We start from the raw sequence: 24,846 nt of genomic DNA on the forward strand, positions 1-24,846 counted from the left end.
CACTACTTGCTTGATTTAATTAAAAATATATACTTATTATAGTAATTAATAGTTTTTTAAATTATGTATTGCAATGTACTGTTCCCACAAAGCAACAAATTTCATGACATGTGCAGGTGATATTAAAGTTGATTCTGATTCTGGGTTGGGACCCCACAGAACACTGGTGAAGATGAAGATGGGGAAGGGAGGTAGGCTTACCTCAGCACCAGCATGAACGACGGCGTCTGGCAAAGCGTGGCCACGAAACCGGTCAGCGTCAGGAAAAACATGAAGGGCAGGAGAAGATGGTAACAGCCTGTACCACAGGTGCCCGGCGACACCCGTGATGGGTCAGGAGCACAACTACAGTTGCTGTAATTCTTCTGAGGGGAGAGGGAGAAAAAAGGGTTAAATTCTCTCTGGACTCTTTAACATGAAACGCAGAAGTGACGGACGGTATGGTGGCATGGCGGTTAGTGTAACTGCAATACAGTGCCAACATCCCGGATTCAATTCCCGCTGCCACCCGTAAGGTGTTTGTACGTTCTCCCAGTGACCGGGCAGGTTTCCTCCAGTATCCGAGTTTTCTCCCACAGTCCAAAGACAGACCAGTTAGTTGATTACAAACAAGTGATTCTGCAGATGCTGGAAACCCAGAGCAAAACGCTGAAGGAACTCAGCAGGCCAAGTAGCATCTACAGAAATGAATAAACTGTTGACATTTCAGGTCGAGACCCTTCTTCAGGACTGGAAAGGAAGGGGAAAGAGGACAGAATAAGAAGATGGGGGGAGGGGAAGGAGTGGAAGCTGAAAGGTGATAGGTGAGGCCAGGCAGATCGGGGAGGGGGGGGGGAATAAGGTAAGAAGCTGGAAGGTGATAGGTGGGGCAGATAAAGGGCTGGAGAAGAAGAAATCTGAGTGGACCATGGGAGAAAGGGAAGGAGGGGGTCCAGGGGGAGGTAATGAGCAAGTGAGGAGAAGAGAAACAACCTCTTTCCCCTTCCTAAACCTTTTTATTCTGGCTTCTTCCCCTTTCCTTTCCAGTCCAGATTAAGAGCCCTTGGCCAAAAGGTCGACTGTTCATTCATTTCCATAGAATCTGCCTGACCTGTAGGGTTAGTAGGTTAATTGGTCACGTGGGTGTAACCGGGGGAGTGGCCTCTTTGGGCTGGAAGGGCCTGTTACCATAGTGAATAAGACCATAAGATAATAAGAGAAAAATTAGGCCATTTGGTGCCACACCCCATATCCTTTGATACCGTGCCCAATCAAGAACCTATTAACTTCTGTCATAAATACACACAATGACCCGGCCTCCCCAGCTGCCTGTGGTAATAAATTCCACACACTCACCACCCTCTAGCTAAATAAGTTTTGCAGCTTCTCTGTCTTAAATGAATGCCCCTCTATCCTGACACTGCGTCTTCCTGTCCTACACATCCTTTCCACTTCTGCTCTGTCTAGGTCTTTCTACATTTGAATTGTTTCAGTGAGATCTTCCCTCATCCTTCTAAATTCCAGTAAATGCAGACCCAGAGCCATTGAACGTTCTATGTATGACAACCCTTTCATTCCCAGAATCATCTCTGTGAACCCTCTCCAAAGCCGGCGCATCTTTTCTTAGATGAGGAGCTCAAAACTGTTCACAATACTCAAGGTGAGGCCTCACCAGTGCCTTATAAAGCCTCAGCATCACATCCCTGCTCTTGTATTCTAGACCTCTTAAAATGAAAGCTAACACTGCATTTGCCTTCCTCACCACCGACTCAACCTGCAAATGAACCTTGATGGTGTTTTGCGCAAGGACTCCCAAGTCCCTTTGCATCTCAGACTTTTGTATTTTCTCCCCATTTAAAAATTAGTCTGTACATTTATTTCTACTACCAAAGTGCATAACCATGCATTTTCCAACATTGTATTTCATTTACCACTTCCTTGTCCATTCTCCTAATCTGTCTAAATCCTTCTGCATCCTACCTGTCTCCTCAACACTACCTGCCCCTCCACCAATCTTCATATTATCTGCAAACTTGGCAACAAAGCCATCTATTCCACCATCCAAATCATTGATATACAGCATAAAAAGAAGCGGTCACAACAACCTGTGGAACACCACTAGTCACTGGCAGCCAACCAGGAAAGGGATCCTTCTATTCCTAATCACTGCCTCCTACCAATCAGCCAATGCTCTAACCATGCTAGTAACTTTCCTATAATACCAAGGGCTCTTGACTTGGTAAACAGCCTCATGTGTGACACCTTATCAAAGGCCTTCTGAAAATCCAAATATACAACATCCACTTTATCTATCCTACTTGTAATCTCCTCAAAGAATTCCAACAGGTTCGTCAGGCAGGATTTTCCCTGAAGGAAACTATGGTGGCTTCGCCCTACCTTGTCCTGCTTTACCAAGTACCCCATTACCTCATCCTTGACAACTGATTTCAACATCTCCCACCCACTGAGGTCAGGCTATCTGGTTTATAATTTCCTTTCTGTTGCCTTCCTTCTTTCTTACAGAGTGGAGTGACATTTGCAATTTTCCAGTCCTCTGGCACCAGGCAAGAGTCCAATGATTTCTGAAAGATCATTTCTAATGCCACCACAATCTCTAACACTATCTTTTTCAGAACCCTAGGGTGCAGTTCATCCGGTCTGGGTGACTTATGTACCTTTAGGTCTTTCAGTTTTTGAGCACCTTCTCTCTTGTAATAGTAACTGTACCCACTTCGCTTCCTTCACACTCTACAACAGGCATACTGCTAGTGTCTTCTACAGTGAAGACTGATGTAAGATGCTCATTTAGTTCATCAGCCATCTCCTTGTGTCCCATTATTATTTCTCCTGTCTCATTTTCTAGTGCTCCTATATCCACTCTCATTTCTCTAATTAACATCCATATCCCTCCAATCTCTGCAAGTTCAGGCAGCTTTCTGTGGTAGCTACCTTGACCACCAGCTCTGGTGGTATAAAAATATTTACCCTGCACACTTCATTTGAACTTACTCTCTCTCACCTTAATTGCATGTCCATTAGCATTAGATATCTTGGCCCAGGAAAAGTTCTGTCGGTCTCCTCTGTCCATGCCCCTCATTCTCTAACAGATCTCCCCTCAGCCTCATCCATTCCAGAGAAATCAACCCAAGTTTGTCCAACCACTCCTTAACGCTCACACCCTCTAATCCAGGCAGCATCCTGGTAAACCTCTTCTGCACCCTCTCCAAGGCCTCGACATCCTTCCTATGGTGGGGTGACCAGAACTTTAAGCATTACACTAGATGCCCCCTAACGCACGATTTCTGTATACGTTGCAGCAGACTTGATGTGTCCGGCTTATCTGTGGGCTCATCCTTCCAAACCTTACGCTGCACCAGATCATCACCATACAGACCCACGAGTCCATGCTTACCACAACTCTTTCAGCGTCCAGGACAACGTTCCGACAACCAGCATGACACGGAGAGATGAACTCAATGACACTGTCCGCACAGACGGGGTTGTAGACTTGATCCCGGCAAGAACATCCCTGATTACAGCCCATCCTAATGTCCAACGTGCTGGAAATGAGAAAGCAAAGGGGATAATAATTACTTCCCTCTCTTGAACACCAAATGACACAGTGTGAAGTCACTATGCCTCTTAGTGTACTCAGTGTGTTAATCACCTCCATCACACGTAAGAGCAGAATTAGTCCATTTGGCCCATTGGATCTGCTCCACCATTCCATCATGGCTGATTTATTATCCCACTTCTTCTCCCTGTAACCTTTGATGTCCTGACTAATCAAGAACCTATCAACTTCAGCTTTAAATATACCCAATGATTTAGCCTCCACAGCCTTGTCTGTGGCAATGAATTCCACAGATTCACCACCCTCTGGCTAAAGAAATTCCACCTCACCTCTGTTCTAAATAGATGCCCCCTTATTGAGGCTGTGCCCACTGGTCCCAGACTCCCCAACTATAGGAAACATTCTCTCCACATCCACTTTATCTTGGCCTTTCAATATTCGATCGGTTTCAATGAGATCCCCATATCCTCATTCTTCTAAACTCCATGAGCCATCAAAAGTTCCTCATATATTAACTCCTTTATTCTTGTGCTCATTCCCTTCTCTAGACCTTCTCCAATGAAAGCACATCCTTTCTTAGATAAGGGACCGAAACTGCTCACCACATTTTGTGCAGTCTGACCAATGCCTTTTAAAGCCTCAGCATTACTTTCTAGTCCTCTTGAAATGAACGCTAACATTGCATTTGCCTTCCTCACCGCTGGCTCTAACTGAAAGTTAACCGTTAGGGAATCCCAAGCCCCAATACCTTTAGGGATCTGTGTCTCATTGGGAAGACTCACTGCCAATTGCCCCTTTTGAGAAGGTGGGGGTGAGCTGCTGTATTTCTTCTGGTGATGGTGCTCCCACAGAGCAGCTGCGGAGGAAGCCACGGCCAAGACTCGACTTCCTCAGGAGGCTAAAGAAATACAGCATTTTCCTTTTGACCCTCACAAGTTCTTATCGATGCATCCTATCCAGATACGCACGGCTTGGTACGGCAAGGAACAACGAAGGTCCTGTTTTCTCAGCATGTGGACACTAAGAAATCCAGAGCAACACTCACAAAACGCTGGAGGAACTCAGCAAGACAGGCAGCATCTATGGAAGGGAATAAACAGTTGGTGTTTCAGGCCAAATCTCCATTACAGATGGCCCCAAGCCTGACTGAAAGGAGGGGGGCTGGGCATTGGACTAGCAACCCCCTCCTGTCAAAACCAGAGCTGCAGAAACACCAACAGAAACTCAAAAGACCTGCCCCCTGGGAGAGGAAGGACTTCCACCTAGAAGACGTATGAAGTTGTGTGTGAGAGTGGAAGCCATAGGAAGCCATGGGGCTGCTCAGACTTTGGGCCAGGACAAAGAACTCTGGCGAGCTGCTATGCCCCAATCGGGGTGATGGGCTTTAGAAGTTTCAGGCCAAGTACGTTTGTCACCATCACGATGAAGGATCTCAGCCTGAAACATCAACTCTTTATTCCCCACCATGGATGTTGCCTGACTTGCCAAATTCCTCTAGTGTTTTGTGCTTGCAACATGCAAGACAAGTTTTCTTCAGTGCACAAGTCAAAGCCAAAGTAAATTTATTATCGAAGTATTTATCTGTTACACAACCCTGAGATTCATTTTCTTGCAGATATTCACAGGAAAATAAAGAAATACAGCAGAATTTATGAAAAAAAAACTAAAGGTAAACAAAGACTGACAAACTAATGTGAAAAAGACGACAAATTGTGCAAATTTAAAAGTAATTAATACGGCGAACGTGAAGGTGAGGTTGTGGAATCAGTTCAGAGTTGGGGTGAGCGAAGTCATCCATCTTGTTCCTGATTGGTGAGAGGTTATAACAGTTCCCAAACCTGGTGTTATGGGATCTAAGGCTGCTGTACTTCTTGCCTGATGGTAATATCAAGAAGAGAGCATGAGCTGTACACTCTTTGAAAGTGAGTCTTCAGCTTGTGGAATCAGTTCAGAGATGAAGAGAGTCAATTATCTACGGTGGTTCAGGAACCTGATGGTTGAAGGGTAATAACTGGTTCTGAACTTGGTAGTGTGGGACCTAAGGCTCCTGTACCTCCTGCACGATAGTAGTAGCGAGAAGAGGGTATGAGTTGTAGAGTCCTTGAAAGTGACCTTGGTACATGTGTGTGAAGAGTAAGAATATACTGTATACATTCTCTGAGAATAAATTGAACCATAGTTTTGCCTTACCTATTCAGAGGGTAATTCACTCCCGCGACCTTCTGCGTGGCACATCCGAGGAAGAGGAGCGGAGTGGCAGCACAGATGGACAGGAAGATGGCCAGGCAGCACATTACAGCCGAGCCTCGGAGAGTGATGCTGAACCTTCTCATGATCATTCCTCCCACCAGGATGCCCAGCACAGCCCCAGGGACATGAACACTTCCTTCAGACAGAACAGATCGACAGCAGTCAAGCACTCATCCAGAGCACATTCTCTCCTCTCCCCTCTTCCATCGGGCAAAAGATACAAAGCCCAAAAGCACATACCCCCAGGCTCAAGGGCAGCTTCCGCCCCATTGTTACCAAACTGCTGAATGGACCTCTTGTACGATATAGAGACCTCTTGTAGATATAGATGATTTCTCAATTGACCTCGTTATGGACTTTGCAACTCATTGTCTGACAGCCTCTACACTGCTGTTAGAAGGCTATTAAATAATTCTTTCATATGATAGCTGGACTCTTGTCCTAACGATCTACCTCGTTATGATCTTGCACCTTATTGTCCACCTGCACTGCTCTTTCCCTGTAACCATTACACTTCATTCTCCGTCCCGGTATTGTTTTACCTTGTTCTAGCTCAATGCTCTGTGTAATGATTTGATCAGTGTGCAGGACAAGCTCTTCATTTGGTACATGTGACAAAATAAACAAACAAACAACCAACCAGTTTCTTTGTTCCAGTATGCAATACAAGCTTTTCACTGTGACTCATTACATGTGGCAATAATGAACCAATTAAAACTAGAGATTTCGAGCAGATGGGGTTCGTCAGCCATGGTTGGTAGCTCATCGAGGAGAAGAAAAACTCTGATCTGAAACCTCACTGCCTTGCGGCTATACCCACTCGTGGGAAAGTCTTCAGGAGTAAACCGCAAGGGAAAAATCCAGAGTCCCTAAGGCAGTCCTACACTAAACACAAAGTACACTGCAGATGCTGTAGTCAAATCAAGACTTTGTCCTGACAAAGGGTCTCTACCCGAAACGCTGACTGCTCATTTCAACAGATGCTGCCCAACCTGCTGAGCTCATCCAGCTTGTTTGTACGTCCTGAGTTCTACACTAACTGGCAACTCCTGCAATAATGCTGGTGCCAAACTCTAACAGTCTCTGTCATTCCTTCGGATTAATCAACTGTGTGGACAGCAGGTTGCTCTCCATGTTGTACTGCCCTGGTTTGCATATCAACGGACGGTACAGCTAGGAACCAGCATCCATGGTCGATCCCAGCCAGTGGATGGCCTCACGTCTGTGTTCTGTTATGCAAGACAAGCTTTTGACTGTATCTTGGAACACGAGAACGATAAACTAGTTCCAGTCCCCAAGGCACTCACCAATCAAGAGGTTTGCAAACGAGGCCGTCACTGAGAACTGCTGCTCCAGGAACTTGGAGATGAAGACGCTGAGGCCAGACATCAGGGCCGACAGGCACACCTGGGCCAAGACCACCATCAGGTAAACCTGGCTCTTCAGAGTCCGCACCAGGATACGGGGGAAGCCTGCAAGGAGGAAGAACACAAGTTACCAACATATAAAGGGGGCAACTCGGCCCCTCAAGTCTGTACTGTCGATCAACAAAACCACAGCTGATCAGGTTGTAAGTTCAACCAGCTTTGGCCCAATGACCCCCATTTGTGCATTTAACACTGTGGTTGTAAGTGCCATGTATCTAGTTTCCATCTGTCTGTATTGTATTTTGTGTTGCATGTTTATTGTAGGTAATTTGTCTAAACATAACTCAATACTGTGTGAATCGCTCGCTGGCAAACAATTATCACAAGGAAGTCTGTAATTTTCCTTTGGACTTGAAGGCAATTCAATGTGACAGGACCAAGGCAAGGCGGTGGGTGCGTTGCCAAGAGTGAGGAAAACTGGATGATCTAAGCATCAGGCCGGATTTGAAAAGTTGGGTACAGACTGAATCAAGGCGGTGGGGTCCAGGCCCTAGAGCATATTGAAGCGATTGAGGCCAATACCTGGATGACGACCTAGACGCAGGGTTGAATTGGGAAAGTCAGGTACAGGTCAAATCGAGGCGGTGGGGTCCAGGCCCCAGACTGGGAAGATCAGGGTGTCAGGGCCCAAGGCAAAGGATGGACCAGTACAGCTTACTGCTCCACATGGTCTCCTCAGCTCAGTGCTGAACTAAGGGCCCCTGGGGACTTCAGTTCAGAATGTCGCTTACTTGTGTTATTGTATGCATGACTGACTCAGTTTTGTCTCTTCTGCACATCGGGTGTTTGAACATCTCATTTTTTAATGGCTTGTTTTGGGTTTCTTTGTCTTGTGGCTGTCTGCTAGGAGATGAAGCTCAAGGTTGTATGATGAACACATACCTTGATAATAAGTGTACTTTGAACATGGATAGGGGCGTGGTAGAAACAAATGTGTATAGTTAAGCATTCTCACCATGTCGTAGTTAGTCAGTGAGAGAGGGTGAGCCAGAAATTATACTTCTTGTTGATTGCTTAATTTTGTTTATATTGTTTCAGAATCAGAATCAGACTTTAATCGCTAAGTACCTGTACACATACAAGGAATTTACTTCCGGCAGATGTTGTCTCTCTGCTCATAACAATAATAATGATAAATATAAATGAAAATATAGATTATACATACAAGTAGTACAATCCAAGTAATAGTTAGCCGACAGTTAATCGGCAGTTAACTGTTCAGCCAAGTGACCGCAGTAGGGGAAAAACTTCTCCAGTGCCTATTAGTCTTAGTCTGGAGGGATCTGAAGCGCCTACCAGACGGAAGCAGTTCAAACAGTCCGTGCGCAGGATGGAAGGAGTCCTTTATGATGTTCCCCGCCCTCTTCTTCAACCTGGAAGAGCACAGGTCCACAATAGAGGGCAGGGAGGCTCCAATGATGCGCTCGGCAGTCCTCACTCTGCGCTGTAGTTTGGTTCTATCCTGCTTGGTGGCGGCTCCAAACCACAATGACTGTAGTGTAGAACTGCAGCAGCAATTCCTGAGGCAGACCACATTTCCTCAAGAGCCGCAGGAAGTACATCCGCTGCTGGGCCTTCTTCAGGATGGAGCTGATGTTCTGCTTATTTACGGTCTTCACTTATTTAGGCTAATTTGAACATGAACTACTCTTACTTCCCTTCATCGTTAATTTAGTTTTGTTAGTTTTTTTTAAAATCACTATAAGATGGTCTTCTCTGGTTTTGTAATAAAGGATCTAAGATAGTTCTTTTGCCTTGGAACTCAGTATGTGGAAGCGGTCACACAGTGACAACTCCCATACTCAGCCTCTCAGTGGTTCTGGTTTGTTTTCAGCTAGCCCCTACAGAGGTTTTTACACCTCTTGCATTATTTTGAATCAATAGTGTTTCTTTTATGTTTCTCTTATGGTAGTTGTCTCTAATGACAAAGTCAAAGTTCGTTCGTTATGTACGACATGGGCGATCGTGGTCTTTCCCTGACTGTGATTTTTCTACAGAAGTGGTTTGTCATTGCCTTCTTCTGGGCAGTGTCTTTACAAGACGGGTGACCCCAGCCATTATCAATGCTCTTCAGAGACTGTCTGCCTGGTGTCAGTGGTCACATAACCAGGACTTGTGATCTGCACCGGCTGGTCATACAACCAACCACCACCTGCTCCCGCGGCTTCATGTGACCCTGGTCAGGAAGAGGTCGAAGCAGGTGCTACACCTTGCCCAAGGGTGACCTGCAAGCTAGCGGAGAGAAGGAGGGAAGGAGCTCCTTACACCTCCTTTGGTAGAGATGCATCTCCACCCCACCACCCGCAAAGGTCAAAGTAAATTTATTATGAATGTACGTATCTGCCAGCATACTCTACCTTGAGATTCATTCTCTTGCAGCATTTACAGGAAAATAAAGGAATACAATAGAGTTTATGAAAAACTATACACAAAGACTGGCACAAAAAGCAATGTACAAAAGAAGACAAATTATGCAATCAAGTAAATAAATAACACTGAGAAGACGAGTTGTAGAATCCTTGAAAGTGAGTCTGTAGGTTGTGGAATCGGTCCAGTGTTGAGGGGAGGGAAGTTATCCTCCCTGGTTTAATAGCCTGATAGCCGTAGGGTCACAATTGTTCCTGAATGTAGTGTGTGGGACCCGAGGTTCTTGTATCTCTTTCCCGGTAGCAGCAGTGAGAAGAGAGCGTGGTTCTGGGTGGTGAGGGTCCTCAATGATGAATGCTGATTTCATGTAGATGTGCTTAATGGTTGGGAGGTCTTTGACTGTGATGGACTGCGCTGTAACAGCTACATTTTGCAGATCTTTCCATTCTTGGGCATTGGTGCTTCCATACCAGGCCATGATGCAACCAGTCAGGAACCAAAATTAGTCCATTTGGTCCATCGATCGCAGCTGATTTATTTATGCTTCTGGTGTGAGAGGTCTTCAATCCATAGCAAGTTAATGAGGAAAAGGCCAGAAAGCGAAGATTAACCACGATCCTATTGGAGAGTGCTGCAAGTTTGAGGACAGATGGCTTCCACTAATGAGCACATCCACAGTATCCATCATCCAAGACGCTCACCATCCAGACCATGCTCTCTTCTCACTACAACCATTGGGAAGAAGGTACAGCAGCTTTAGGTCCTACACTACCAGGCTCACAAAAAGTTATAACTCTTCAACCATCCTGAAAAAGTGTGGATAACTTCACTCACCTCAACTCTGGACTGATCCCATAACCTACAGACTCATTTGTTTTTAGTCACAGAATGCTACAAAGCACAAGCAAGCCATTCAGCCCATCTAGTCTATGCTGAACTGTTATTCTGCCACGTCCCATTGACCCACACCTGGACCATAGCCCCCCCATACCCCTCCTATCCTTTTACCTGTCCAAACTTCTCATTAATGTTCAAATCAAACCTGCATCCACCATTTCCACTGACAGCTTGGTCCACAATCTCACCACCCTCTGAGTGAAGAAGTTCTGCCTTAGAGTCCCGCTAACTTAGGATCTTTAGTTCTTTTCTCACCCAACCTCAGTGGAAAAGGCCTACTTGCATTTACCCTATCTTGTAGTTTTGTATACTTCTATCAAATCTCCCCTCATCTTCCAACGCTCCAGGGAATACATTCCCAACCTATTCAACCTTTCCCTATAATAACTTTGTAACACATGTTTTGTGCTCATTTTGTCTTATTTTCCACACTGGTTGATTGTCAGTCTTTGTTTCTGTAGAGTTTTCTATTGATTCTATTATATTTCTGTAAATGCCTGCCAGAAAATCTCAGAATGGTACACGGCGACACACACTTAGAGGCCACTTTATTAGGTACACCTGCTCGTTACTGCAAATATCTAATCAGCCCATCATGTGGCAGCAACTCCATGCATAAAAGCATGCAGACACGGTCAAGAGGTTCAGTTGTTCAGACCAAACATCAGAATGGGGAGGAAATGTGATCTAAGTGACTTTGACTGTGGAATGATTGCTGGTGCCAGATGGGGTGGTTTGAGTGTCTCAGGAACTGCTGATCTCCTGGGATTTTCACACACAACAGTCTCTAGAGTTTACAGAGAATGGCGCAAAAAACAAAGAGACATCCAGTGAATGGTAGATCTGCAAGCAAAAGCTGAATAGAGAGGTCCACACTGGTCAAGCTGACGGGAAAGTGACAGTGTTGACAAATAACCACACGTTACAACAGTGGTGTGCAGAAGAGCATCTCTGAATGCACACGTTGAACCTTCAAGTGGATGGGCTACACCAGACGGTCTTCTAATAAAGTGGCCACTGAGTGTGTGCTTGCTTAGATAATAAGTTTGAACTTTAAACTTGACCCTGCTTCTCGTTTCTATGTGCTCATGAAAGGGGCTCAGAAATGTCACACTTTCTGTGCTCTCATGTGAAGGCAAACACAAGGAAATGACAAAGGGTCTCGACCTGAAACATCGACTGTACTTCTTCCTATAGATGCTCAACACGTACAAAAGCTTCCTATAATGTTTCCTATAGATGCTGCCTGGCCTGCTGCGTTCCACCAGCATTTTGTGTGTGGCTCTCATGTGAAGGGATATTTTGCACATTGGCTACTGAAAGATATGAACATCTGCGGTTGTTTGTTTGCCTCATTCCAGACCAAATGGTCCATGTGTGGCAGCTTAATTTTATGAAGATAACGACAAGGATCAAAGCAAGGATTCACTCCCAGTCTCTCAGCTGGACTGCAGACATGCACCATATTGTCAACATGCTGCCTGGTTTCTGTTACCCACTGCAACCCCTAGATCCCTCTGTCTCTGTAACCCCTCCAGACCCTACAACCCTCCCTGTCTCTGTTACCCCTCCATCTCTTACATCCTCCCCCCACCGTCTCTGTAACCTCTCCATCTCCTGCATCCCTCTCTCTCTGTTAACCCCTCCAGTCCCCAGACCCTCCATCTGTTAACCCCTCCAGTCCCCACACCCCTCCCTGTCTCTGTAACCCCCCCAGTCCCCACACCCCTCCCTGTCTCTGTAACCCCTCCTTCCCTACACCCCTCTTTGTCTTTGTAATCCCCCTCCCTCCCCTTCACCCCTCAGTCTCTGTAACCCCCTCATCCATACCCCCCTCTCCCTGTCTCTGCAAACACCCCCCGCTCCACCCCTCACCATCTCTATAAACCCCTTCCAGCCCCTACAACTCTTCCCTGTCCCTCTAACCCCCTCTGGCTCCTACACCCTCTCCGTCTCTCTAAACCTTCCAGCCCCTACACCCCTCCCTGACTTTGTAACTCCCTCGGGTCCCCACCATCGAGAACATCTTTGAGAACTGGTGCCCTAAGGTGGCATCACCACTTAGAACTTTTACCACCTGGGACATCCTCTCTTCCCATTGCTAACATCAGGATGTTCAGGAGCCTGAAGACACACATTTAACCATTCAGGAATGGCTTCTGCCCCTCTGCCGTCAGGTTTCTGACTGGTCCATGAACACAAACATTAGCATGTTATTCCTTTTTTCAAACTGTTTGCTTACTTTTGTAATTTTATGTTTTTATGGTCTTTGCTTCTTCAACACATTACCAGCTCCAGCCTACCCACCATCAGGAACGTATACATACAGAAAAGGGCCAGTAACATCATGAAGGATCCTGCCCACCCTGCTCATGGACCGTTTGTCTCACTCCCATCAGGGAGATGGCTACGTAGCATCCACACACAGACTCAAAAACAGTCACTTTCCCCGAGCAGTGAGGCTGATCAACACCTCCGCCCACTGACCCACCCCTCCACACCCCCAACCACCACTACTTTATCATTTCCTGTCAGAGTCACCTTGTGTACAGACACTCCTGTGTCTAAAGTCACTTTATGACAGACAATCAATCTCTGCATACAAACTAATTTATCTATTTATATTTGTTGTGTTTTTTAATTATTATTGTGTTCTTTATCTTATCGGGTTTTGTTTGTGCTGTATCAGATCCGCAGTAATAGTTAATTTATTCACTTGTGCACTGGAAATGACATTAAACAATCTTGAACATGAACTCTCTCTTCGTGCTTCTGTACCTTGGCACTGAACTGCTGCTATAAAACAACAAAATTGGGTGATAATAGATCTGATTCCGATCGCCGGGATCCAGGATCGAGCACTTTGTGTGGTTTGATTCAGGGATCGGTGCATGAACCTGTGCAAACATCTGCTGAGCCCAAGTTACTAAACCATCTCTCTCAGCAAGAATTGACACGTCTGGCAAGGCTTTTCAGCAAAGTGCCAACAATGAGCCAGTGTAGTTTCACAATACCTCTCCTCAGGGCTCAGAGTGATGCAAAACCATTATCTGATTTTGTTCAGAATCAAGAAGTTCCCATAGGATTTCAGCCTCAGGAAACCTACCTCATTCCATAACGTACTTCTTGGCAGGATATCTGGTCTAGTTTATATAGAAGTATGGGACACTTTAGCACAGAGACAGGCCCTTTGGCCCATCTATTCCATGCCAACCTGATATTCTGCCTAGTCTTATTGACTCTCACCAGGACCATAGCCCTCCACACCATTCCCATCCATGTACTTATCCAGACTTCTCTTAAATTTCTGCATCTATCGTTTGCACCGTCAGCTCATCTCACACTCTCACCACCCTCTGAGTGAAAAGTTTCCCCTCGGGTTCCCCTTAAACATTTCATCTTTCACTCTTAACTTAACCCATGACCCCTAGTTCTAATTTCACCCATCCTCCGTGGCAAAGGTCCATTTGCATTTACCCTATTTAAACCCCTCACAATCTTGTATCAAATCACCCCTCATTCTCCTGCACTCCAGGGAATAAAGTCCAAAACTATTCAACCTTTCCCTAATTCGCAGGTCGTCAAGTCCCAGCAACATCCTCGTAAATTTCCTCTGTACTCTCTCAAACTAAGCAACAACTTTCCTGTAGGTAGGTGACCAGAACTGCACAGAATACTCCAAATATGGTCTGACAAACAAATGTCTTAAACAACTTCAGCATAGCAGCCCAACTCTTGAAGTCAATACTTAGATTTATGAAGATCGTCATTTATGAAACAGCAGACCCAAAGATGTCCTAATGAACAGCAACGGGTAGGAAAGGCTTAGAAGATTATGGGCCAAATGTGGGAAACTGGCTCTAGTTAATGGACACTATGGTCAGCATCGACAAGTTGGGCCGAAGGGCCTGTTTTTATGCTATCTCACTCTAGAATAATACAGCATAGAAACAGGCCCTTTGGCCCAATAGTCTCCTGCTGGGTACAGTGCCTGTGATGCTAGTTGCATTTCCCTGAGCTTGGCCCATCTCACTCTAAACCACTCCTATCCATGTATTTATCAAAAAGGCTCTTAATGTGCCCATCTCTTAACTGGCTCCTCAACTCAGGGGGAATCCAGGACTGGACAATAGGTGGCGGCCTCTTCTGCCAGAGAGATGAGAAAACTAGTTTGTTGTCACTTTCAAGGAGCCACACAGAGATATGCCAATGCCTTCCACCCTAAATCCAACAGGGCTGAATCAGAGTTAAACTCACTGTCTTATGTGATGTGAAATTAGTTTTCCCCCAGAAGATAAGCTTTATTTGTCACGTGTACATCTGGATCATACAGTGAGAGGCAATGTTTGCGTCCAATCAAAACAACGAAGGTTCTGCTGAGGGCAGCCCATAGGTACCACCACGCTTCCAGCACTAACGTAACTAACTTATTAGCCTTAACCGGTAAGTCTTCCGAATGCACAGACTCCTTACGAAACCCACAGGGAAAACACACAGATTCCTTACAGGTAGCGCCTGGGATCGAATCTTGTTTGGCGATTACTAGTGCTCTACAGTGATTGTGCTAACCGCTACTCTACCGTGGTGACCTTACAATATAAAGACGTAAATTATGCAAATAAATAAATATTGGCGTTCATGGACATCTCGGAATCTGATGGAGAGGGTGGATACTGCTGCATCGACAGGCTCCTGAACTTCCTCCTTAATGAGAAGGGGGCATGTCCCAGATGATGAGGGTCCGTAATCTTGTATGCTGCCCTCCTGAGGCACCTCCTCTTGAGGCCCTCGATGGTGATGAGGGTGGTATCCATGATTGAGCGGGACAAGTCTGCAACTGTTTGCTGCCTGGCAATCAGAAACACTTACTTTTGATGAACTGCAACAATGACATTTTCTCCATTGCGTCTGCCTGCTTGGCTTTAGACTCGTCCAACTTTTTTTCCATGTTGGCGTCAATTTGGTGATCCCTGGAACCCTGAGGGAAAAGAATCAGAAAGAATTGAATTAGGTTTGCCCACATTTATGCCATATCAACTCACAAACTAGGGACTGCACTGCCTCGGAAGACGGTGGAGGCCAATTCTCTGGATGCTTTCAAGAAGGAGCTGGATAGATATCTGATGGATAGGGGAATCAAGGGATATGGGGACAAGGCAGGGACTGGGTATTGATAGTGAATGATCAGCCATGATCTCAGAATGGCGGTGCAGACTCGAGGGGCTGAATGGTCTACTTCTGCACCTATTGTCTATTGTCTATTATGATCTGGAACCTGACTGTCTACCTACACTGCTCTTTCTCTGTAACCGCTACACTTTATTCCATGTTCTGTTACTGAAGTCCTGATTAGGGATCTCGGCCAAACTGTCGACTTTATTTTCTGCGTGTTGCTCTGGATTTCTGGCAACTGTAGAATCTCGTGTTTACAATATTCCAGATGCGGCTTTAATGACATCATCTTCTCTCAGCTGGATCCAACTGTCTCACCTCTGTATCACAAACCACCCCTCTACACCCTCAGTCCAGATGTACTTTATTCAACCTTTCCTCTTCCTTCACAGATGCTGCTTGTACCTTATTGTCTGCCTGCATTGCACTTTCTCTGTAGCTGTTACCCTTTATTCTGTATTCTGTTATTTTTTTCCCTGATTCTACCTCAGTGCACTGTGCAATGATCTGATCTGTATGCACAGTCTGCAAGACAAGTTTTCCACTGTACATGTTACAATTCTGCCCAACACATCACCAGCACCAGCCTACCCACCATCAAGGACATAAACACAGAAAGGGGCCAGTAACGTGGTGCAGGATCCCACCCACACTGCTCTTGGACTGTTGGTCCCACTCCCATCAGAGGGGAGGCTACATAGCATCCACACCAGGACCACCAGGCTCAAAAACAGTTACTTTCCATCAGCAGCAAGGCTGTTCAACACTGCTACCCACTAACCCACCCCTTCACACCCCCAACCACCACTACTTTATCATTTCCTGTCAGAGTCACCTTGTGTACAGACACTCCTGTGCCTGGTGTCACTTTATGGACACACAATCAGTGTATAGAAATTATCTTATGTATTTGTATTTATTGCGCTCATTATTGTGTTTTTTGTGCTGCATAGGATTTATTGATTGATATACAACGTGGAATCAGACCTTCCGGCCCTTCGAGCCACACTGCCCAGCAATCCCCCGATTTAATCCCAGCTTAATCACTGGACTTTTTCAACCTTTTTATTAATATCAACATATTAAGATAACAAAAATTGGTACATAATTATTGGGATTACAAAATTAAAAGTTAACAGAAGGATATATAAACAATAGGTACAAAAAAATTAAGTCTCCCAAAATCATACATGATATAAATATAATGTGTACAAGAAAACTAGGTGGAACAATATGAAAAAAAACAGAAAAAGAAGAAAAAAAATTATACCCCAAAAAAAAACTAAAAAAAAAACTACCCAAACAAGGTAACCACTAACCAAAAAAAAAGAGAAAGAAAAGAAACATGGGCTGTTTATAATATCTGAGAAAAGAAAAAGAATCATAAGTGTCATCAACTCCGATCCTCTCTACATGTATATAATCAGAAACAGAAAGAAACAGGATTGGAAAAAGGTCAAATTAAATCATATGAAAATATTGAATAAATGGCCTCCAAGACTTTTCAAATTTAATAGAAGGATCATAAATGAAGCTTCTAATTTTTTCCAAATTTAAACATAGCATAGTTTGAGGAAACTGATGAAATGTGGTAGGGGAATAATCACTTTCCAATTCAACAAAATAGATCCTTTAGCCATTAATGTAAGAAATGTAATCATCCAACAAGCAGAAGGGGATTGTCACTGGACAATTAACAATGACAGGTTAACCTACTAACCGGTACATGTTGGGAATGTGGGAGGAAATTAGACCACCTGAGGAAACCCACATAGTCATGGTGAGAACGTACAAGCTCCTTGAAGCAGTGGCAGGAATCGAACCCTTCACTGGTACTGTAAAGCCTTCTGCTGACCACCACACTACTGTCCCACCCCATACACTGCTGACCGCTGTGTTACCGTCCCGCCCCGTACACCGCCGACCGCTCCGTTACCGTCCTGCCCCGTACACCGCCGACCGGTACGCTACCGTCCCGCCCCGTACACCGCCGACCGGTACGCTACCGTCCCGCCCCGTACACCGCCGACCGGTACGCTACCGTCCCGCCCCGTACACCGCCGACCGGTACGCTACCGTCCCGCCCCGTACACCGCCGACCGGTACGCTACCGTCCCGCCCCGTACACCGCCGACCGGTACGCTACCGTCCCGCCCCGTACACCGCCGACCGGTACGCTACCGTCCCGCCCCGTACACCGCCGACCGGTACGCTACCGTCCCGCCCCGTACACCGCCGACCGGTACGCTACCGTCCCGCCCCGTACACCGCCGACCGGTACGTTACCGTCCCGCCCCGTACACCGCCGACCGCTGTGTTACCGTCCCGCCCCGTACACCGCCGACCGCTGTGTTACCGTCCCGCCCCGTACACCGCCGACCGCTGTGTTACCGTCCCGCCCCGTACACCGCGCCGACCGCTGTGTTACCGTCCCGCCCCGTACACCGCCGACCGCTGTGTTACCGTCCCGCCCCGTACACCGTGCCGACCGCTGTGTTACCGTCCCGCCCCGTACACCGCCGACCGGTACGCTACCGTCCCGCCCCATACACCGCCGACCGGTACGCTACCGTCCCGCCCCGTACACCGCCGACCGGTACGCTACCGTCCCGCCCCGTACACCGCCGACCGGTACGCTACCGTCCCGCCCCGTACACCGCCGACCGGTACGTTACCGTCCCGCCCCGTACACCGCCGACCGGTACGTTACCGTCCCGCCCCGTACACCGCCAACCGCTGTGTTACCGTCCCGCCCCGTACACCGCCGACCGCTCCGTTACCGTCCCGCCCCGTACACCGCCGACCGGTACGCTACCGTCCCGCCCCGTACACCACCGACCGGTACGTTACCGTCCCGTCCCGTACACCGCCGACTGGTACGTTACTGTCCCACCCCGTGCACTGCCGACCGGTACGTTACTGTCCCGCCCCATACACTGCTACATGGGATCCGGAGTAATGATTATTTTACACTAAACAATGACATTAAACAATCTTGAATCCTGAAACAGCGAGTTCAGAAAGAACAGAATACAACAAGAAATTCCAGACATATATTCCCACACTCCCCTGATTTAGTTGGTGAATTGACTGATTTTAAAAGCTTTGCAGCTGATAGAGAGGGCTTACAGTAAACAAGGGAATTTCCAACTCTGCATTTTTGGTTTGTTCATGTTTCATATTTCAATGTGAAGTGGGTGGTCACTCAGCCCATCGAATGTATGCAGGAAACACATAGCAAATGGAGGTAATCAAAGTTCAAAGGTCAAAGTAAATTCACCATCAAAGCTCATACTGTCCACCCTGAGATTTGTTTTCTTACAGGTATTCACAGTAGTACATAGAAATAAAATAGATCTGGTTGCATTGTTATCGGAAGGATGCGGAAGCTTTATAAAGGGTGCAGAGGAGATTTACCAGGGCGCTGCCTGGATTAGAGAGGGTGCAGAGGAGATTCACCAGGATGCTGTCTGGATTAGAGAGGGTGCAGAGGAGATTCACCAGGATACTGCCTGGATTAGAGAGGGTGCAGAGGAGATTTACCAGGATGCTGCCTGGATTAGAGAGGGTGCAGAGGAGATTCACCAGGATGCTGCCTGGATTAGAGAGGGTGCAGAGGAGATTTACCAGGGCGCTGCCTGGATTAGAGAGGGTGCAGAGGAGATTCACCAGGATGCTGCCTGGATTAGAGAGGGTGCAGAGGAGATTCACCAGGATGCTGTCTGGATTAGAGAGGGTGCAGAGGAGATTCACCAGGATGCTGCCTGGATTAGAGAGGGTGCAGAAGAGATTTACCAGGATGCTGCCTGGATTAGAGAGGGTGCAGAGGAGATTTACCAGGATGCTGCCTGGATTAGAGAGGGTGCAGAGGAGATTTACCAGGATGCTGCCTGGATTAGAGAGGGTGCAGAGGAGATTTACCAGGATTCTGCTTGGATTAGAGAGGGTGCAGAGGAGATTCACCAGGATGCTGCCTGGATTAGAGAGGGTGCAGAGGAGATTCACCAGGACGCTGTCTGGATTAGAGAGGGTGCAGAGGAGATTTACCAGGATGCTGCCTGGATTAGAGAGGGTGCAGAGGAGATTCACCAGGATGCTGCCTGGATTAGAGAGGGTGTCTTATGAGGATGGGTTGAGCGAGCTGGGGCTTTTCTCTTTGGAGTGAAGGAAGATGAGAGGTGACTTGATAGAGGTGTACAAGATGATGAGAGGCATAGATCGAGTAGACAGCCAAAGACCTTTTTCCCAACAAGGCCTGAAATAGCTAATTGGTATCGCATAAATTGGGGGACCGCTTCATCGAGCACCTCCGCACCATCGGCCACAGGCCAGACTTCCCAGTCGCCAAACATTTTAATTCCCATGCCCATTCTGACGTGTCGTGCTATGGCTTCCTTTTGTATCAAGACGAAGCTGCCTTCAGGGCAGAAAAGCAAAACCTTATAGTCTATTTGGGTACTCTCCAACTTGATGACCTGAATGTCAATTTCTCTTTCCAGTGAACAGATTCTTCCCCCCCCCCCTTGATTCTGCACTATGACCTTTTACATCTTCTCACCTGCCTATTCTTCCCCCAGGTGTCCTTCTCCTTTCTCCAGCCCTTGACCTTTCCCAGCCACCTGGCTTCACCTATCACCTTCCAGCTGGCCTCTTTCCCTTCTCCCACCTTTATATTCGGCATCTTCCCCCTTCCTTCTCAGTCCTGATGAAGAGTCCAAAATAAGCCCAAAATGTTGACTGTTTATTCTTTTCCTTAGATGCTCCCCGCCGATCTGAAGAGTTCCTCCAGCATTTTGTGTGTGTTACATGATTTTAAGATGATCGGAGGAAAGTACAGGGGAGATGTCAGAGGGCGTTTTTTCTCTGCTCTGGGAGTGGTGGGTGTGTGGGGCGCTCTGCCAGGTGTGGAGGTAGAAGCAGATACATTAGGGAGATTTAAGAAATTCAGACAGACACATGGACGACAGAAAAATGGAGGGCTTTGTGCGACGGAAGGGTTAGATTGATCTTGGGGTAGGTTAAAAGTTTCGCACAACATAATGCGCAGAAGGGCTTGTGCTGTTCTATGTTCCATGTAAGTGACTGCATCAGGGCACATATCGGGCACGCTCGCTCCTTGATTTCTGGAGCTTCCCTTGGACAGACACCTCAGCCAACAGACCTACCTCCTTGGGCATCTCCCTTGGGAAGAAGAAGTAAGGAAAGGAGAAGATGAGAACACAGCTGGCTGCCAAGAGGAAGCCTAACCACCAGGCCCCCAACCAGCGAGGGTCTCCAAACTTCGGATAAATGTCCTCTGTAACAGAGAGAAAGCACAAAATAAGAATATAGAATGGAGAACAGTACAACACAGGAACAGGACAAATTAAACTCAATCTCTTCGGCCTGTACATGGTCTCTATCCATACTGCCCCTTCATATTCATCTGGTTAGGTAAAAGCCTTATAGGTAGCACGACTGTATCGGCTTTCATCTTCTGTGCTTGAGACTATGCTCTCTTCTCGCTGCTGCCATCAGGAAGTAAGTACAGGGGCATCGGGGCCCACCACAAGGTACAGGGGCATCGGGGCCCACCACAAGGTACAGGGGCATCGGGGCCCACCACAAGGTACAGGAGCTTCGGGGCCCACCACAAGGTTCAGCCACCAGGCTCCTGAACAAAGGTGATAACTTCACTTGCCCCATCTCTGAAATGTTCCCACAACCCATGGACTCACTTTCAAGGATACTTCATCTCACATTCTTGATATTTATTATCTATTTTTATTTTTCTCAGCTCAAGCTGGTAAAACCCGAGGTACGGGCTTAGACAAGCGCACTCATTTCTCAATTGCTGGGAACTTTCGGACTTTTCTTGTGGTGTTTAGTATTGTGGCTTTCTGATCATTGACACAGATATTACTGTGTAAACTAATTGTTTGATGCTATTGTGTTGTCCTTTGGGATAACACCAGTTGTCGATATTACTATTGGGACAATGTTCATGTTCCAAAGTCTTGCAATTTCCTCTTAATTCACACATATTCTCGGTGTTTTTCACTTACTGATTTCTGTAAGTTACATGTGTTTGGAATGGATTTATCTATTAAATAAGTTGTTCTTGCTTGCTTATCCTATATCATTATATCCAAACGGCTATTATGGATTGTCATATCTGTAATGACTGATCATCATTATTTCTGTTTTTTTTCTTCCTTTTTGTATTTGCATAGTGTCTTATGTACATTGGTCGTTGACTGTCCAGTGTCGGGTGTGGTCTTTCACCGATTCTGTTATGCTTCTTTATAATTACCATGAATACCGAGTAGAAAATGAATCTCCGAGTTGTATATGGTGACATATATGACTTCGATAATAAATTTACTTTGAACTGTTCATGGAATCCTGTTCCAGGCATCCACCCCTCACCATGTAAAAAAAATTGCTCCATACATCTTCAAACTTTCCTCTTGGCACAGGACCCCTCAGTTAATGGTCAGGGTCCATGGCATAAAAAAGGTTGGGAACCTCAGCTGTAAGGTCATCTTGGACACAGCGGTTTGTCGCAGCCTCACAGGAGAGAGAGCAGGGGACTACACCGGGCATGTTGGAATGGTGCTGGGTTGCGGGCTGGCCACTCCTGTCCATGCTGCTCTCCAGTGTTCGCTCAATACACCAACTCAGCTAGTCAGGCTCAGGCAGCATCAACAGAGAGGAAGGGTGAAGAAGCCAGAATAAGAAAGTGGTGAGGCAGGAGCACAAATTGGCAAATAACACACACGAAATGCTGGAGGAACTCAGCAGATCAGGCAGCAGCCCCTGAAATGAATAAACCATCAACGCTTTGAGCTGAGACCCTTCATCAGGACATTAAGTCAGTGCCCGGCCCGCTGAGATCCTTCAGCATTTTGTGTGTGTTGCACTGGCTGCCTGCTCATGCAGAATATCTTGTGTTTAAGATGGGTGAGACCAGGTGAGGGAGAAGATGGGTGAAAGGATGAAATAAGAGCCCGAAAAGGAAGAGGAAAAGGGCTGAAAAAGGAGGAATCTGATAGGAGAGATGAATGGACCATGAGAGAAAGGGAAACTCCATGGAAGGAGAACAAGAAGGAGCCAATGGGCAAGTGAGGAGAAGGGTGAGAGGGGAACGAGAGTGGAGAATGACTCGGGGGGAGAAATTATCACAAGTTAGAGAAATTGATTTTCATGCCATCAGGTTGGAAACTGCCCCAGACGGAATATGAGGTGTTGCTCCTCCAACCAGAGAGTGGCCTCATCATGGCAGCAGAGGCAGCTGTGGACCAACGTGTCAGAACGGGAATGGAGAGTGGAACTGAAATGCTGACTGCCGGAAATCCTGCCTCTTGTGGCGGACAGACCGACGAATTCTTGGGAATGGCAGGAATGCAGATTTGAGATGTCAACCCAACCTCGTCAAATGGCTGTGCTGGCATTTATCACTGAATCGGAGCCAGTGCACGCGCGGTTGGAACTGAGTTCACCCCGTTAGTTATGGGCGAAGGTGGCAGGCAGAAACACTCACCTGCTGATACCTTGTCAATGTCAATGAAGATGCGGAGAACAGATGCACCCAACACAAAGCCAAAGGCAGGACCCAGAACGGTCACTGCAAACAAAATCCCTGTGAATGGAAGAAGATTCAGAGTGAAGACCCACACTGTCCAAAGGAGCCTCCTTCAAATAAGGCAAAAGCAATGTCAGCATTTCCAGAGGACTGAAACATAGAGATGTAATGCTGAGACTTTTTAAGGCACTGGAGGGCATTATCAGCAGTTTGGGGCCCCTCTCTAAGAAAGGATGTGCTGGTATTGAAGAGCATCCATAGGAGGTTCATGAGAGAGATTCCAGAAATGAAAGGATTAACATACAAGGAGCGATTGATAGCTCTGGCCTTGCACTCACTGAAGTTTAGAAGAATGAGGGGCGATTTCACTGAAACTTAGTATATGTTGAAAGGTCTGGATAGAGTGGATGTAGAGAGGTTGTTTCCTATAGTGGAGGAGCCTAGGACCAGAGGGCACAGCCTCAGAATAGAGGGATATCCATTTAGAACAGAGATGAGGAGGAATTTCTTTAGCCGGAGGGCGGTGACTCTGGGGAAATCATTGCCACAGGCGGCTGTGGAGCCCAAGTGAAAATGACCTACTGTGGGGTTTAGGAGGGTGTTGCTGGGACGAACGGGTTTGAATTAAAGGGAGAGATTAGCCTGGCTATGCCACTATACCTTGGAGTAGGCGAATACAACATTCAAGATTGTTTAATGGCATTTCCAATACACAAGTGTAAAAGAGAACAAAATAATTGTTACTCCAGATCCAATGCAGCACAAAAAAACACAATAAAGAACATAATAACTTTTAAAAACACAGTAAATACAAATACATAAGATAGCTTATACACACTGATTGATTGTACGTCCATTAAGTGACGCTAGGCACGGGAGTGTCTGTATGTAAGGTGACTCTGACAGGAAATGATAAAGTAGTGGTGGTTGGGGGTGTGGAGGGGTGGGATCTGTAATCCTGGTGTGGATGCTACATTGCCTCCTCCCTGATGGGAGTGGGACAAACAGTCTGTGGGCAGAGTGGGTGGGATCCTTCCTGACATCACTGGCCCTTTTCCAGCATCTTTCTGTATTTATGTCCTTGACGGTGCCGCTGCAGCTTTGGACAGTTTGACTGCCCGTGGCCGAGTCTGCTGTGCACCATAGCGTTGTTTCTGTACCACGCAGTGACGGATCTCGTTTTGACCTCCTCAGGGAAGTAGGAATGTTGGCGAGCTTTCCCGATCGTGCAGGGTACGTTCTGGGACGATGAGAGGTCGTGTGAGATGTGCCGTCCCAGGAGCCTGAAGCTGCTCACAGTTTCCACTGCTTTGCCATCGAGGTAATGAGGGATGTGAGTGCTGTGTTTTCTCCTGAAGTCAATAACCATCTCCTTTGTCTCATTGACACTGAGGAAGAGCCAATGAGAGGTGACCTTATGTCTAAAACTATGAGAGGCATAGATGAAGTGGTCAGTGGCAGTCTTGTCCCCAGGGTAGCGGAGTCCAAAACCTGGGGAACTTAAGTTAAGAGTGAGAGGAGAAAGATCTGAAAGGAACCTGAGGGACAATATTTTCATGCGGGGGGTGGTGAGTATAAGGTACGAGCTGCCAGAGGAAGTGGTTAAGACAGAGACT

The 24,846-nt window shown here is 46.7% G+C and overlaps 1 protein-coding gene across 3 annotated transcripts in view; it reads right to left on the reverse strand.

Annotated features, from left to right (window-relative positions):
- Positions 1 to 24,846, reverse strand: part of slco2b1 (solute carrier organic anion transporter family, member 2B1) — a 93,343-nt gene that overhangs the window by 11,561 nt on the left and 56,936 nt on the right. For all 3 annotated transcript variants that reach the window (XM_059963634.1, XM_059963636.1, XM_059963633.1), the window contains exons 6-12: positions 23,189 to 23,287; positions 20,832 to 20,962; positions 15,364 to 15,472; positions 7,111 to 7,275; positions 5,744 to 5,939; positions 3,392 to 3,539; positions 202 to 365 (exon numbers count right to left, since the gene is read on the reverse strand). In XM_059963634.1, the coding sequence (XP_059819617.1) occupies positions 202 to 365; positions 3,392 to 3,539; positions 5,744 to 5,939; positions 7,111 to 7,275; positions 15,364 to 15,472; positions 20,832 to 20,962; positions 23,189 to 23,287 (1,012 nt within the window). The remainder of the gene's footprint in view (positions 1 to 201; positions 366 to 3,391; positions 3,540 to 5,743; positions 5,940 to 7,110; positions 7,276 to 15,363; positions 15,473 to 20,831; positions 20,963 to 23,188; positions 23,288 to 24,846) is intronic.

This window comes from Hypanus sabinus, chromosome 3, assembly GCF_030144855.1.
Source record: "Hypanus sabinus isolate sHypSab1 chromosome 3, sHypSab1.hap1, whole genome shotgun sequence".
NCBI lineage: Eukaryota > Metazoa > Chordata > Chondrichthyes > Myliobatiformes > Dasyatidae > Hypanus > Hypanus sabinus.